Source organism: Bison bison, unplaced genomic scaffold (genome assembly GCF_000754665.1).
Source record: "Bison bison bison isolate TAMUID 2011002044 unplaced genomic scaffold, Bison_UMD1.0 scf7180017864218, whole genome shotgun sequence".
NCBI lineage: Eukaryota > Metazoa > Chordata > Mammalia > Artiodactyla > Bovidae > Bison > Bison bison.
In genome coordinates, this window is record NW_011494790.1 from 3,807,629 (window position 1) to 3,824,209 (window position 16,581).

Here is a 16,581-nt window from a genome sequence, read left to right on the forward strand (position 1 = left end):
GACTGCAAGGAGATCCAACCAGTCCATCCTAGAGGAGATCAGTCCTGGGTGTTCATTGGAGGGACTGATATAGAAGCTGAAACTCCAATACTTTGGCCACCTGATGCAAAGAGCTGACTTGTTGGAAAAGACCCTGATGCTGGGAAAGATTGAGGGCAGGAGAAGAAGGGGACGACAGAGGATGAGATGGCTGAATGGCATCACCGACTCAATAGACATGAGTTTGGGTGGACTCCAGGAGTTGATGATGAACAGGGAGGCCTGGCATGCTGAGGTTCATGGGGTCGCAAAGAGTCGGACACGACTGAGCGACTGAATTCAACTGAACTGATACTACAGATTTACCAAATTAAAAAATATATATGATGAATTATTAACTGATGGCTAATTAGCTGATGCTGATGTCATAAAAGCCATGTTAAAATTCAAATGAATCCAAATTAGAGATCTAGTAGGAAAAAAAGTAATTAGCTTAAAATTAACAGTAGCTTATAGAAGTATTTATTTTATCATACAGGTGGAAACTAGGCTCTGAGGAAGCCATACAGATGCCACCTGGACTCAAGCAAGCCCATAGTTTGTATTCTTGCTTTGTAAGCAGTGTAAGGTGAACATACAGTCCAGGCTTACAATTTTCATTCTTTTTTTAGCAGGTTCAAATATATTCTATTACCAATGGATAAAATTATATTCCAGAGAATATAAGATTGGGTCCCCTAAAACTAGACTGTTATCTAAAGACTAGGGTAAAAACATGTACTGTATTCTAAGAGTTATGGATTCCATGTGTACTAACAAATGATGTTGTTTGAATAGTCTTGAAAGATTTTGACAGTGTTGTAAATTTTTATTTTCTTGAAAAATTCAGTATAATGAAACATAGTTTTATATATATAGACAAAAACCTCTTTCTTTGTCTTTTTTGAGTTCTTGTTCATCATTGTTCAGTTTGTTTATTATTATGGCTACTTCAGCAGTATATCTAAATCTTTGTCTGTTTAAGAGTAGATTTTCAGAAGCTGGCATTAAACATTTATTACCCTTTTTAAAAATTATGAACAGAGTTGATCTTCATATGCAGTAGAGGTGGCATTTGTTTATAATAAATAATACAAGAAACTATTCCTACTTGACAAACAGACCTTAACTGTGGCACTATTTTTAACAGAACTGAATAATAATAGCCATCATTGGTCGAAAATGTATTGAATGCCCAATATTTTAAATACCTAACTCTGATTTTATAGCTGAGGAAACTGAATCTCAAAGAACTTAAATAATTGTTGTTAGGTCTTCCAGACAATAAGTAATGGAATTGGGTTTTAAATCAGGACTTTCTGATCTTTTTAATATCTGTGCTAGTCTTTTTGATATCTTTGCTTTACTGGGTCTACAATAGTTTATACTCTCATTGCCCCTCATTCTTTGCATACTTCAGATCACCATGATAACTAGTTTGTTTGGCTGTCATGCAGCACTTCTTCAGCTTTCAAAATAATCTTCCCTCACCTTAGTCTTCAGAAAATATCATCTGAATTTCCTGAATTATTTACCAAAAAAAAAACCCTTAAGCTAGTATTTAGTGGGTGGAGCAAAGATGTGGTTGCTATTTTCTGTTTTCATATAACTTCAAGAAATAGGAAGTAATTACATTTATCTGAGAAATAGATCATGAGAGCTAACCCAGACATTGATGGTGAGAGTCAAGAAGAGCAGTTGCATGTGAGAGAGAGATCGGAAAATGACATACTTGGACAGTGATTCAGTGAAAGGGAGGGTGAACAGTCCCAGGGGAAGTTTAAAGTTTGGTCATTAGAAGGAAATCGGTTTCATGATCAAATAGGGACTTCAGGAAAAGGAACAGATTTGACCAGGGAAAAGATGATTTGGAGTTTGGACATAGAGAGTTTGTAATTCTTGTGATATCTAGCCTCAAACTACATCTGGATCTAAGCCCTTGACCTGTGACTAGTTTGAATTGAGATGTCCTCTAAGTATGAAATACACACTGCATTTAGAAGAGTTAGTACAGAAAAAATGTAAATTGGTGTATTAATATTCTTACATTGATTCCATGTTAACATAATAATACTTTGGATATTTTGAGTTATTGAGCTAAATAAAATATGTTTTTAAAATTAACCTGTTTCTTTTTACCAGTTTTTAAAATGTGCCAGGAAACAAAATTGTATGTGTGTCTTGGCTTATATTTCTGTTGGACAGTACTAATTTACATAGAGATTTGTAATAGATAGAAGTGTAGGGGGAGACATGTAGATTTGGAAATATCCTATTATAAAAGTGATAGTTTATAAGATTAGATAAAATGCCAGCATACAGGGTATAGAAATGAGAAAAATGACAATTATAGTGTGAGAAGAGAAAGAGTAATTCAGAGGAGAAATGGAGAATCAGGACTCTAAAGTGGTACATAGTCTGATTAGCAGAAAATTTCAGAAGGAAGTAGTTCATATCTTTGGATGATAGGAAGGCCAAAGAGGAAGAAGAGGACTGAGAAAAGGCCATTGAATTTGACTGATACAGACCCAGTTTCAGTAGAGTACAAGAAGGATCGATTGCAAGAGATTAAGAACTTAGAGCTTGATGAATTAGACTCTGTATATAAGCTGTTCTTTCAGGCAAGGAGTCCACTTGTAAAGATAATAATCTCTTGTTTGGAGCAGAGTACAGGGAAATTTGAGTATGCTGTTGGCCGAATGAAAGGATCAGTAAAGTAGAAGTGCTTGAAGTTGTTAAGAAAGAGAAGATAATTTCTATAGTAAGGTCCTAATGCATTGGGTCCCAAACTTGAGTGCATGTTAAGTCACCTTGGTAACTTGGCACAGGAGCAAATTCCCAGGCAACTTCCCACATCTGAAGAAATCATATTTCCTGGAGATATGTCTCCCTGAACATGTTTTAACAATTCTTCTAGATGGTTATGATGTATCCAACAGGACAAACAAGAAAATTAAGGGTCCTGGTGAGGACATGAGGGAAATGACTGACCATAGCATCAGAATGCACAGAGAGCCAATTGGGTTAGAATAAGACTGGCGGACCATGAACTGTGATTAAGGAGTTGGCTTTCATTCATAGAAGAATGAGCCTAAGTTCAGTAGGAATGAAAGACTGAGAAAGCTAAAAGCATAGTGATCAGATAGGGAAGTTTCAGAATTGAGGACCTTGGAGGTCATGCAGATACATACAAATAGGGCTGTGTGTTTGATACAGAAAAAAGTGAAAAGAACTGAGTCACACACATTATAAAACCCATCAGTTTAGTGACTCTAATACAGAACAGGAGTAAAAAAATATGAGACTTGGGGTTTAGGAGGAAGCACTAAAGGCTTTATTTGGGGGGGCACCAAAATCACTGGAGATGGTAACTGCAGCCATGAAATTAAGACGCATGCTCCTTGGAAGAAAACCTATGACCAACCTAGACAGCATGTTAAAAAGCAGAGATATTACTTTACCAACAAAGTTCCATCTAGTCAAAGCTATGGTTTTTCCAGTAGTCATGTATAAATGTGAGAGTTGGACTATAAAAAAAGCTGAGTGCCAAAGAATTGATGCTTTTGGACTGTGGTGTTGGAGAAGCCTCTTGAGAGTCCCTTGGACTGCAAGGAGATACAACCAGTCCATCCTAGAGGAGATCAGTCCTGGGTGTTCATTGGAAGGACTGATGCTGAAGCTGAAACTCCAGTACTTTGGGCCACCTGTTGTGAAGGAACGACTCATTGGAAAAGACCCTGATGCTAGGAAAGATTGAAGGTGGGAGGAGAAGGGGACAACAGAAGATGAGATGGTTGGATGGTGTCACCGCTGCGATGGACATGAGTTTGAGTAGGCTCCAGGAGTTGGTAATGGACAGGGAAGCCTGGTGTGCTGCAGTCCATGGAGTCACAAAGAGTCGGACATGACTGAGCACTGAACTGCTGAACTGAACTAAAGGCTGAATCAGCTTAGAACCAGTGTCTTTAGAGACTTCCAGAATGGGGTGCCTCCTTGGGCTACAGTGTTCTCAGTCTCCATGACACACTCTAGCGTGTTGAAAATAGAGTGAATGCCTGACATTCACAGATATAAAATGCATAGGTTTAACTATTTGCAAGTGACTCACAGGGTTCATGACATGAGCAGTTAATAATTGTTTCCAAGGCTTGAAATTGAATCTCCTGCCCTAAAGTGGCTTGTAGAAACCAGTCACATAACATGTAAGTGTTGCAGTAAAGCCAGCACTTACATCTTCATTTGCCTTTGATATATGATTATATTAATTATCAAACTATCTCAGTCTGATAGGTTTCACAGAAGAGGAAATTATTTGGCAAATTGTGGTATCAAAAGGTTTAAAAACTAATTGAGTTTAAAAAAAAATGTAGCATTGCTCCTAGCATGTAATAAAAAAGGGTTCAAAATGAATTAAGTTTAAGAAAAATTTTAGCATTGTTCCTAGCATGTAATAATTGCTTGATAAGTGGTAGTTACTTGTACCAATTCAGGAATTCAATAAGTTTTGAAGTCAGATATTTTTTGTGTATGCCCAGGTTTAGAGAATAGTATTTATATTAAAAAGTTTGTTTTGATTTGGAATCTCCATGCATTATTAAACTGAATTTAGAATGTTAAATTTGAAAGTAAATTAGAAGGAGAACAAAGGTTCATTTATCACTCATCAACTGTTTGATATACTTGAAGGGGGCTGTATTTCATAGCACATGCCTGTGTGCGTGCTAAGTTGCTTCAGTCATGTCCAGCTCTTTGCAACCTCATGGAGGAGCCCACCAGGCTCTCTGTTTATGGAATTTTCCAGGCAGGAATCTGGAGTAGGTTGCCACTTCCTTCTCCAGGGCATCTTCCCAACCTAGGAATCGAACCTGCCTTCCCTGGGTCTCCTGTATTGGCAAGAGGATTCTTTACTGCTGTGCCACCTGGGATGCCCCTATATTTCGTAGTAAAGCGTCTGCCTGAAATGTGGGAGACCTGGGTTCAATCCCTGGGTTGGGAAGATCTCCTGGAGAAGGAAATGACAACCCACTCCAGTATTCTTGCCTGGAAAATCCCATGGACGGAGGAGCCTGGTAGGCTACAGTCCATGGGGTCACAAAGAGTCGGACACCACTGAGAGACTTCAGTTTCACAATATATTGCTTTTGTGAAATCACAACTTTTAATATATCTTTTAAGTATGTTTCCATAGGGAGACCTGGGTTCAATCCCTGGGTTGGGAAGATCTCCTGGAGAAGGGAATGGCAACCTACTTTAGTATTCTTGCCTGGAGAATTCCATGGACAGAGAAGCCTGGCAGGCTACAGTCCCTGGGATCGCAGAGTCGGACACAACTGAGTGGCTGTCACTTCATTTCACTTCCATACCATAAATACACATACACAGAAACAAAATGAATTATATTATTCATGTTTTCTTACTGTACATGACAACTGGATTTAGGTTTTTTTGCTAAACAACTTTCTCAGTCTGTTATAAACTTATATAATTGTTTTTGATTTGTAGTGAAGAGCTCAGAAAAGAAGCAAGACAATTAAAGCGGGAACTCTTAGCAGCAAAACAGAAGAAAGCAGAAAATTCCGCAAATCAAGCAGAAAAAAGAAGTGAAGGTAAGCACGGTTATCAAGCTTATATTTTCACTTGGTATTTCTTCCCTCTCTCCTTCCTGAATTGAGTGGTGGTGGTGTTTATTACTTTGTTTGGCTAGTTAGTCAATAAAATTGTTTCACTTAGGACTTTTGTCCTAGAAGGACATTCAATCAAATGTGATCATAACTACTGTTCCTTAATAAAGAGAGTACTTAACATCAGGCAAAACTTATGTTGTCATAGCACATATCTAGAAGTGCACAGGATAGAGTGTTCTTTTTTTTTTTTTTTTTTTAAACATTGGGTACCCTTTAAAACATTTAATAAAAGTGTTTAGGCCCTACATTTGGCACTTGTATAAACATTATTCATACATTGTTTGAATAGTATTAAATACAAATTCCTGTTTTGTGTTTATTTTGCTCTTATTTAAGTACAGAAAATCTAAAACATTGATAAAAATGATCAAAAGCTTATCAGAATAATACCCTGCTTTTTACAGAGGTTAAATATTTCTTTATTGTACTTTTTTTTTTATTAAGCTAGAACAGCTTCAGAAAAGCTATTGCACTGAAGACCTTGAAACTATTTCAGCTATGAAACATGTAATGTTCAGTTTCCAAAATAGCAATTGGAACCCTCAAATCTGTCTTATCTTCATAATAGTAAAATACATTGTAGATTTGGTGAACATGATCAGAAATTTAATTATCTTTAATAATGTACACTAAATTTGGCTTAATAAATTTGCTTTGTGCATATATCTTGTGTATTCTTATGCTTTTGGAAAGCATGAATAATTTTATCAATTGATACTAGGTTCTGTAATAGTGACTGGAGATAATTCAAAGCATAAGATGTAACATCTAACCTTAAAGAATACACATTCCAATACCAAACAGTGGTACAGCATTTGACCATGTGATTATTATTTATTTTAAGTAACACAGTTATACTACATAAGCCTCTAAAGCTCAAAGTTGTTAGATGATTTGCACCATGTTCCCAATGACTATTGTTGTAAAGGCAGGTACTTGATAAAGAACTTGAAATTGCCAAAATATGTTTGAATGAAACAAATTATTAAAAAGTTAACTCATCCAAATGACACAAATTATAGACTGAATTTTAAAAAAAGGATAAAGTTATATATGTGACTAGATAATATTGGTAAAATGTGACCCAGAATAGAAAGAAGATATATTGGCAATATTGAGGTTTGAAGAAGTACAATAAGGATTCTTTAAGTTTGTGTATAATTTTCCCAGGAGATTGTTTCTTATAATTAAAAAGCACTCTAAATATATGAAAGTAATTCCTTTTAACTGGGAAGATCTTCATTTTTTTATTCTTTTCTGAGCTGCTGCTACTGCTAAGTCGCTTCAGTCGTGTCCGACTCTGTGCGACCCCATAGACGGCAGCCCACCAGGCTCCCCTGTCCCTGAGATTCTCCAGGCAAGAACACTGGAGTGGGTTGTCATTTACTTTTCTGAGCTAGTAATTGTTATTCCCATACTCCATCTCAAAGTCCATGATATACTGTGAAGTTGGTAATGGATGGTTCTTGCTTTTGTAGTTTATGATCTCAAAGAAGTGAAAGAACTGCAGTAGGAAGTTTCTGAAATAGAGCTGTATGGTTAAGACTTATATTAGATGTAAACAGTGCTGTTGTAATTTATCTGCCTTTGAAATACTTAATACAATTAGGTAAAGAAAGACTTGAGTCTTAAAACATTGATTTCTTAACACAAAAAAAGAGTCTTCTGGAGCTTATTTCAGTCTGTTTATATGAAAGTTAACCAGATTAAAACTCTTTTTATGCTGCAATTAGAGAATTATATTGGTAATTTTCTGAATTTAATTTTTCTTGTATCATCTAGAAATACCTGGATTTTCCCTAAATCTAAAAGACAGTTAAAATTAGCTTCTCTAAAACTGTGATCATTTGGTTGCTGTCATTTTTCTTTTAGTCTCAGAATGGGCTAAAAATGGGCTAAAGTTTTTTTATTTTTTTGTTATTTTGAAATAATAAAAATTATTTTTATTTGAAATGAAAATATTTTTATCATATAATATTTAATATAAATTTGTGTATATTATTATATATATTATATTATATGTATAATAATATATTATATCCATCGCGACCCCATGGACTGCAGCCTACCAGGCTCCTCCGTCCATGGGATTTTCCAGGCAAAAGTACTGGAGTGGGGTGCCATTGCCTTCTCCGAATTAGGTAATCAGAAGACCTTTAATAAATTTACAGTGCTATATAAAAATAATAATTTTATATTTGTAAGAGAAATATAGTTATTCGTGGTTTTATTTTGTTCTCTGTCCAGACTTACAAACTGAAAATATGAATTTTAATACAGTGTTAGAATTAAAGACTCTAATCAATATAGCTCATATAAATATGACATAAATTAAATCTCACAATGAGCTTTCCTTAACTGTGTTTTCACAGTTGTATTTTTATAATTATATTCTTTCTTAAAAAGTATGTGTGTGTGAACTACGTATTTGCATTCTTAAGTAAAGCTTCCAGTAGTGGTATTTCCTGATTTTATGAATTGATTTGGCAAGTCTAATACTTGCTGACTACTGCCACTTTCTTTTGGAATTTAATGTATTACTTCCACATTAAGAGCACTTGGCAAGAGACCCATAAGAACAGGAAAGCTCCTGCGTGCTTCTGTCCGTGCTCTGGTTTCCCGAGTTTTGTCGTGTGTGAACGGAGGTGTTCCGCGCAGGCAGGCGCTCTAGTAGCTGTGGTGCTCTCGTCAGGGCTTCTGTCGTCTTAGGAAATCACCTTTGATCAGGGAGTAATAATTCCCTTAGTTTTATCATCTCTGTCGAATTTCTTGAGCTAGATCCTTAGCCAGATCTGTGGCTCAGATGGGAAAGAATCTGCTTGCAATGGGGGAAACCCTGGTTTGATCCCTCGGGTTGGGAAGATCCCCTGGAGAAGGGAATGGCAACCCACTCCAGTATTCTTGCCTGAAGAATTCCATGGGCAGAGGGGCAGGTGGGCTACAGTCCATGGGGTCGCAAAGAGTCGGTCATGACTGAGTGACTAGTACTTTAACTTTCACTTTTTTCATTTTAACCAGTTTTGCTTCTAAATCTATTCTATTACCTGAGGCAAGTTACTTTGAAATCAGGATCCATCTGTTTCTCCATATAGAAAATCTAAGATAAGATTTTATATAATCTTAACATAAGGTCTGCTTTTTTAATGTTTTACTGTATTTATTCTTTATTAATTCCTTCAGTTCCATTATGACAGAAAATAAAATAATTAAAAGTCTTTGTTACTTTTACATTGATAAATACTTTGGGCCACATACAATTAAGCAATTCTAAATACATTGCCATTTTTATATTACCTGATTATAGTGATAGTGGCCATGAGTATATGCACATGTTCAAACCCATAAAACTGTGCATGTTCAAACATGTACAGCTCATTTGTATGCTAGTTATGCCTCAACAAAGCTGTTCCCCAGAAAAGAATATTGGTCTGTAAACCAGAAGCCTCTTAACATCTCTGTCCTAGTATCAAAGCATGTACATATAATTGAGTCAATGTATAAATCTTTTTTAACACTAGTGTAGTAAAAAAGCTTCCCTATGTAGTAAAATTGAATATGGGGCCATCCATTTTTCCCTTAAGTCTTCCCAGTAAAGCTCAAGTTCTGCTCTTTCTTCTATCACAGAGATATGGTGAGGTAACAGATGTACTTATGCCTCTATGTATGAAGAAGAGCACTACATAAATATAACCTCATAATTTTTGCCATTGCTTTGCCACCTATTTAGTTTCTAAAGGCTTCAGATAATGTATAAAAGAAGGCTTCAGTAAATTAGAGAACTAGAATGTGAAGGAATAAAGCCACTATTATAGTCATATAATGAGAATTTTTATAGTAATGTGAAATTTGATTCTAAAATTCAAAACAGTTACATTTCTTAGTTGAATACAGAATCTGCAGTAGGCTCTAAGATCCCAATTTAAGTAAACAGGGAATGTGGTGTTTTACTTTAGATACCAGCAGTGTCAAAAGAGATGTACTGCAGGACAGTCTGTTTACAGCCTGGGAGTCTCTTTAGTCCCACTGTAAATCATCCGGGCCTGTGCATAGGATTTTTGTAGGGGGTAATAAATTTCAAGTAAGATTGATAGTTAATTGGAGATAGAGTTGGTTTCCTGGGTTGGCTCTGTCAAGTTCTTTAATAAACTATATAATCCTTTTCATTAAATTATGCCTCTAAGTCCTTTCCAGATTTCTTTAGGTTTCATCATATCAAAACCAGTACCAAACTGAACACAGTCACATAGAGATACATGTTTGGACATATTATCTAATCAGCTTTAGGGAGATAAGGTGTCAGATCCTCTTTTCAAAGTTCCAGGCACACAATACCTGCTGTATGACTAGTGCCAGAAATTAGAGGAGGAAGAGCAATCTGAGCTTGTAAATCAAGAAAGAATTTTAAAGCCTCTTCATGAAACACATCCCTGAGGTGCTTAGTACCTCTCAAATTGCACTGGGCCATTTCAGGTTTCTTCAAACTGTCTTTTTAATGCTGGATTAAGTCAGACTAAGGCCCTTCAGGCTTGATAGGTTAGGAAAGTATACAGTGTGGTGGTTTTTTTTTGTTTTTTTTTGTTTTTACTACTTTTTGTCTCTCTAACATATTATGTTAAACTAGCTTAATCTTGGTTTTTATAAGAAACAGAAACCATTGTCGAATGTTAGCTCTGTGTTGTGCCTGATACCATGTATAATTAATTCCTCTCTGATCAAACTGGTCCTATTTGCCACAGCAGTGAACTCTCTTCAGGGAGTCTTAAGTCATCATTTTTTTTCTTGGAGGCTAGAAGTATCAGACCTATTTTTCCCATAGTCTACTCTTACTGTATTGTTAACTTTTAATGTTATTTACACAGAAAAGTGAAAGTATATTTGCCCTTGACTTATAGAAAGCCTCTCAGTATCGCCGTCAGTAATAGTCTATAGATTCTTAACTTTGAGCGTGGTACTAACAATTGTTTATCTGATTTTACATTTCAAAAAAAGTTAAAGAGTAATACAAGTGTGGGACAGTCCTCTTTAAAAGGGAAAATTTGATGTTGTTTTTTTTTTTTTTTTCTGAATCTCCTAAGTTGAATGTTTCTTTCTATACTGACTCCTTTTAACAGATTTCTACAGTATATCTAAAGTATATCTCAAGGACTAGAAAATAAATAAGCAAAGGAAAACCCAGGGCAGGACTGCCCTGTGGATCTTCTTAGCCATTTTATTGAACTAAAAAGAAAATAAAATTTTTTAAAATGAGAGATAAAGATACAGCTGGGGACATCCATTCAGGTAGCAGTAAGAGTTGATACTGAACACTTTACATTAGGTGAGGAAACACAGGAAGATGGTAGTGGAATGTTATGGACATATTTACTATAGATGATACTTCACTATATTTGAAAGTATGTCAATATTCAAATTATTGATGCTCATTTTAATAGCCCTGATTCATTAAGAAAAGTTTAGATGTTGTTTATTACTGTTGAAAAAGGCAGAGAATGGGCAGTGGTTCTAACTTGATTGAAAAACTGTTTTTAATTATTTTAATCAGCTAAAGATAAGATTTTTTTTTTTATCTGAAATAATTAATTGTGTGGAATCCTTCATTTCCTAGAAGTCCTGGAAAAATGAAGCTTCCTTCTATAGTCAGGACAGTCTGTCAAGTGAAATCTTATTGAACGCAGTTTACTACCTTTACGTACCAGAAATCATGTTTATTTTAACAGTATGTTTTTCAAAAATATACTTTTTAAAATAATAAAGACTTTTAATTAAAAGTATGTAACAAGTATAAAGATGTACATACCCTCACAATTAGACCAAGAATTTAATCTTCTATAAAGTAAGAGATGATTGTCTTTAATTTGTGAGTCCGTAGTGAACTCTATTCTTTTTTAGACAGTCCTTCTCAGACTTTTCACTAGCCACCATGAACAAATCTTGTTGTGCTTTAAAATTATACATTGTGGGCATATTTAATTTTATTTTCTTGAATTCTGTGCCATCTTGCAGACCTCCTAGCAGTTACTTAGGACTCTCATCTCTTGGTACTTTAAAAAACCAGTGTATTAGGAATACCTCTTTGCTGCCCTTCGCTGTCTTAATATAGTTTTTTAATAAGCATTCTTTTTGCCTGGTGATTGACATAATTCCAATATTGGAAATTTGACAAAAACCTTAAGCTATTTTTTTAGTAACTGCAATCTGTCTTCCTTTTTAATATCAATGCCATTCCTAACCCATTAAATATAGGTTTGTTAATTGATTCAGGTAAGTATTAACCTTTGGCCATAACTGTCTCTTTTTAAAAAGAAAAAAAAAGTATGTTATTTCTCCCAATTGTAAAAGTAATGTATGTCCTTTGCAAAGATAGCAGAAATATAGAAAAGTATAAATGAGAAAAAGAAAGACCACTCCATAATATATCTTCCAAAGATAGCCATGGTTAACTTTGTGATATTTATTTTTCTGTACTTTTTAATCTTCATGCCAGAAACACATGTGTATTGTTTTCCATAATCTTATTTTATCATAATCTTTTTTGTAATATATATATATTTCAAACTTTCCAAGTGAATTGACTATTAACTTTTAAATGGACAACTTGCTTTTAGGGGCATTTCTTCCTCTTCATTCTCTCATATCTGATAGTGTAGACTTTAGAAGATGAAAAAGACTGTATAAATGTAAATGAGAGATGCAAATTTCCCACTGTTCTCAGTTCTAGGGTTTAGAAGATGTGAGGGACTCCATCTGCACTGCTGATGGGAATTATTTGTACCTCTCATAAGTTAAAACAAGAAGACTGACATTGCCTGGTAGATTGCCATCTTGTCATTTCCCAAGTGGCCATTGATAAATCTGTAAGATATTTGGAGCTTGAATTGAAATAACTAAAAATTTGTCCACATTAGAAAATAAAAGAGGTGAGGGCTGTGTATGTGTGCGTGCACATATTGTTATTTTATTTTGTTTGGGTATTTAAATTTTCTCGAAGCAGGAACTAATACCGTCATTAAAAGTTTGATTATAACCAGCAATTCCATTTGGGAATGGTGTTGTTAACTATTCCAGACTGCTGTCAAGACCTTATTTTAAGTAAGATGTTTTTTTTTTATGTGACATTTTCTGAGGCTTTGCCAAAAATGACATCAAACATATAACTCATTTGAGTGCTGAGTTTCTTCAACATCTTACAGCACTTAATCAAATTTGAAAAAGATATTCGTTTCACAACTTTATAGTGTAAACCTGTGAATATGTTGCATTAAAACTTACTTAGGACAATTTAATCTGTGTGGTATTAGGTCAATTTTTTTTTTTTTTAATGATTAATGCAATATGCTGACAGTTTTAAATGGTTCTGTTTTCAAAATTCTTCACATAAACTCCTGGCAGATTATTCAGATGCAGCTTTTGAGTAATAGTAATTTTTCATGCAAAAGCCAGATAATCCATAAATTATGTTAATAGCTACATTAAAAATTTTGAAATACCAGATAGGACAAAGAGAATAATCAAGTTCTCAGAACTAAGAAGATGTCAAAATATTAAGAATCATTAAGAATTTGTTTGAAGTACAAAAGTAGTCTATATTGATGTTTTTAAATGGCTTCACCAGTGGGTAAGCTTTTTAAAAACATGCTGCAGTATGTTTAAAATGTGAAAGTAGGCTAGCCTTAAGCAATGCCATGACATCAGAAACTTCTGTGTTGAGTATACTCTACATCACATAGCTCTGTGCAGTCACAGAGGTTTGGTCCTGAGAGGAACATCCAGTCCTACCCCTCCATTATATATAGAAAATCAAAAGAGTTAGTCACTCAGTCGTGTCTGACTCTGCCACCCCATGGTCTGTATAGCCCACCTGGCTCCTCTGTCATGGAATTCTCCAGGTAAGAATACTGGAGGGGGTAGCCATTCCCTTCTCCAGGGGATCTTCCCGACCCAGGAATTGAAGCCGGGACTCCTGCACTGCAGGCAGATTCTTTGCCATCTGAGCCACCAGGAAACCCATAGGAAGCCAAAGGCCAGCCCGTTAAGGGGCTTACCCAAAGCCACATGGCCAGTAGTAGGACTGGGGCTGAGGTCCCCTGGTTTCCAGTCCAGTGCTCTGTCTACACCTCTGTTTTTCAGTTTGATCCAATCTTGAGTAGGTACAGTCTGTAAACTTTTAATTGTTATTTATTAAAACTCACCTTGGCTTTAGTGCTAATAATTGTTTCTAAGATCTTCTCAACACACCTAGAGTCCTTTAAAGAGCACTTTATCATTATACTTGTTGTGCCTTTTCAAAGACTAAAACATGTGATTTTTGAATGAGTGACAAAAATTGTAATGTTGTAGAAAATGTTCATTTCTAACAATATAGCAGATTGAGTTCAAACTGATCTTACTGCTAAAAACAACTAAAAATGTTGGATATACTATTAAAAAAAAAAAAAAAAACTTCTCATATGCTCCTATGAGCTTTAAAAAAAAGAAAAAGCCCACAAGAAATACTCAAACCAGTAAATAAGTAAAGGTGTGAGGTAAGAGAAGTAAGTGGGACACCAGGTCTAGCTGTAATTCTAGTGACATTTGCTCAACTGGGTGAACTGAAGCATTGTTTTTTGAGGTCTTACCAAGAGAGAACATAAAACCCAAGCCCTTCCCAAGGCAGAGGCTGACTAATAGAAGACTGTCCCATGTAGTTGGGGGCCCAGAGGATCTCATCCTTAATGGCAGGGAGAATTAGAAATAAACAAAATCACCTTATCCCCCATCAGAAGACTACAAGGAAAACTACCCGTCTTGAGTCATGCCACAGAGTATTTTGGGGCAAGAGCATTTACTAGGAAGTCTAGCCACAGGGCAGTCTTCCCATTAGTTTGGAGTGCCAATTGAAGAATGTAGTTGGGAATAGTCCTGGATTCTTAGTGCCCGCATAAGTCTGATAGAAGAAAGCATAAATCTTTTTAAGAGGAACCTGCTTTCATCCCCTGTTCTTAAAATTCAAAAGAAAATAGAGTAGTTTTGAATGAAAACACAAACAGACAAACACCAATCTAGGTATCCTGTCAAAAACCTGATAGAAACAACAGAGAACAGAATCAGACCCCGGAGCGGATTCTTGGGACTTCATTCCGACATTGAATGTTAAGTATATGTAACGTATTTCAAGAAATGATAAATTAAGAACAAACAAATTTTAAAACAAACAAGGTTAATTTCCTTGAAATAAAATATATAAGAGTTGACATTAAAAACTCAGGAGGTTTTTTTTCTTGTTTTTTTTTTTTAGCAAATTAGACACAGCTTAAAAGAACATTAGTGAACTGAAAGGTAGATCTGAAAACATTATGTAAAATTCAGCCCCAAATGATACACCTAGAAGAGAAAGAAAATTACTAAATGTCTAATCAGATTCTAGGAAGAGATCAAAAGGCAAAGGCAAAACTTGAAGAGATGATAACTGAAAATTCTCTTTAACTAATGAAAGAGATCAACTCACAGAGTAAAGAAGTTTTTTTAAAAAAATGAATAGAGGATAAATAAAAATAAATCCAGTTCTAGACACACCAAGTTAATACTTCGTAGCATTCATCACAGAGAGATCTTAAAAGCAGCAGTAGAGAAAAGACATCTTTTAAAAAGGAAGAGCTGATTTTTCAACAGCAACAAGTGAGGACGTAAGCATATAATCTTCAGTGTATTGAGGGAAAATGTTCTTCAAAACTGAGAGACTTTGCTACCTACATACCGTCATTAAAAGAAATTCTAAAGGACATACTTTAGGCAAAAGGTGAGCCCATATGGAAAATCTGTAGTGCAAAGAGAAAGGAATGTGGAAAGTAATAAATATATGAGTACATCTGAAGAAACATTGAATGAATAAAATAACAATAATGTCTTATGTTAACAATAAAAATAAAATTAAAATACATAATAACAATAGCATATAAGTTTGAGGAGCAGATAAGGAAGTTTGGAAAAGCATTCTATGGTCCCTGTATTGGTTCTTATTTGGGAAGAAGATAAAGACCCAAATTAACTTTTAGACTTGAACACAGTAAATATGCATGTTAATATTTTTAAGAAAACTGATAAAAAAAAGAATGGAAAAATAACTACCAAACTGGTAGAGAAAAAAGATGGATTAAGGAAAAATCGAACCCAAAAGGAAGCAAGAAAAAAGAGAAAAAGAAGTGCAGTCTGATAGGATATTAAAAATAATGGTACAAAATAAGATAGTAGGCATAAAATAAAGATATACTAGTGATTATACTGAAATAGTGCAAAAAGTCAAATACTTTACTTTAAAAGATCGAGATTGTCAAACTGGGTTGAAAAAAGAAATTTGATCATGTATTATTTACCTGAGAAACATCTTAAATATATTTTACAATCTAATTCTTAGGGCAAAATGTATGATTAAAGAGAGTCTCTACCTAATAACAAAAAATTTACTTTTCCAGGAAGATTTAACAGTCCTAAACCTGAGTATACCCAGTAACACAAACTCAAAATATATGAAGCAAAAGTTGGTAGACCTATAATAAGTAAGTAAGTTCATCCTAGTGGGAGAATTTAATACATTTTTCTCAATAACTGATTTTAAAAGCATATAGAAAAATTAATGAAACTATAGATTTGGAGTACTCAGTTACCCTACTTTATATAATACACCTATAGAGAATATTGCACCCAACAGCTTCAGAATGCAGTCTTTGCCAACACCCTTGAAGAAAGTTAGAAAGGTTTCAGTTGACTGTTTCAAACAGCCTACCTTCTCTGACAAAATCCAGTTGTTAAGAATTAATAACAACTGATTCTGAAGTTAATGATTTCCAAATATGTTGACGTGTCTATCGCTGTACTTAGAAGAAAAATCATAGCTTCAGAAACT

The 16,581-nt window shown here is 34.8% G+C and overlaps 1 protein-coding gene across 3 annotated transcripts in view; it reads left to right on the plus strand.

The window, feature by feature from the left end:
- Positions 1-16,581, plus strand: part of CWC27 (CWC27 spliceosome-associated protein homolog (S. cerevisiae)) — a 266,077-nt gene that overhangs the window by 137,467 nt on the left and 112,029 nt on the right. For all 3 annotated transcript variants that reach the window (XM_010845518.1, XM_010845516.1, XM_010845517.1), the window contains exon 11: positions 5,521-5,624. In XM_010845518.1, the coding sequence (XP_010843820.1) occupies positions 5,521-5,624 (104 nt within the window). The remainder of the gene's footprint in view (positions 1-5,520; positions 5,625-16,581) is intronic.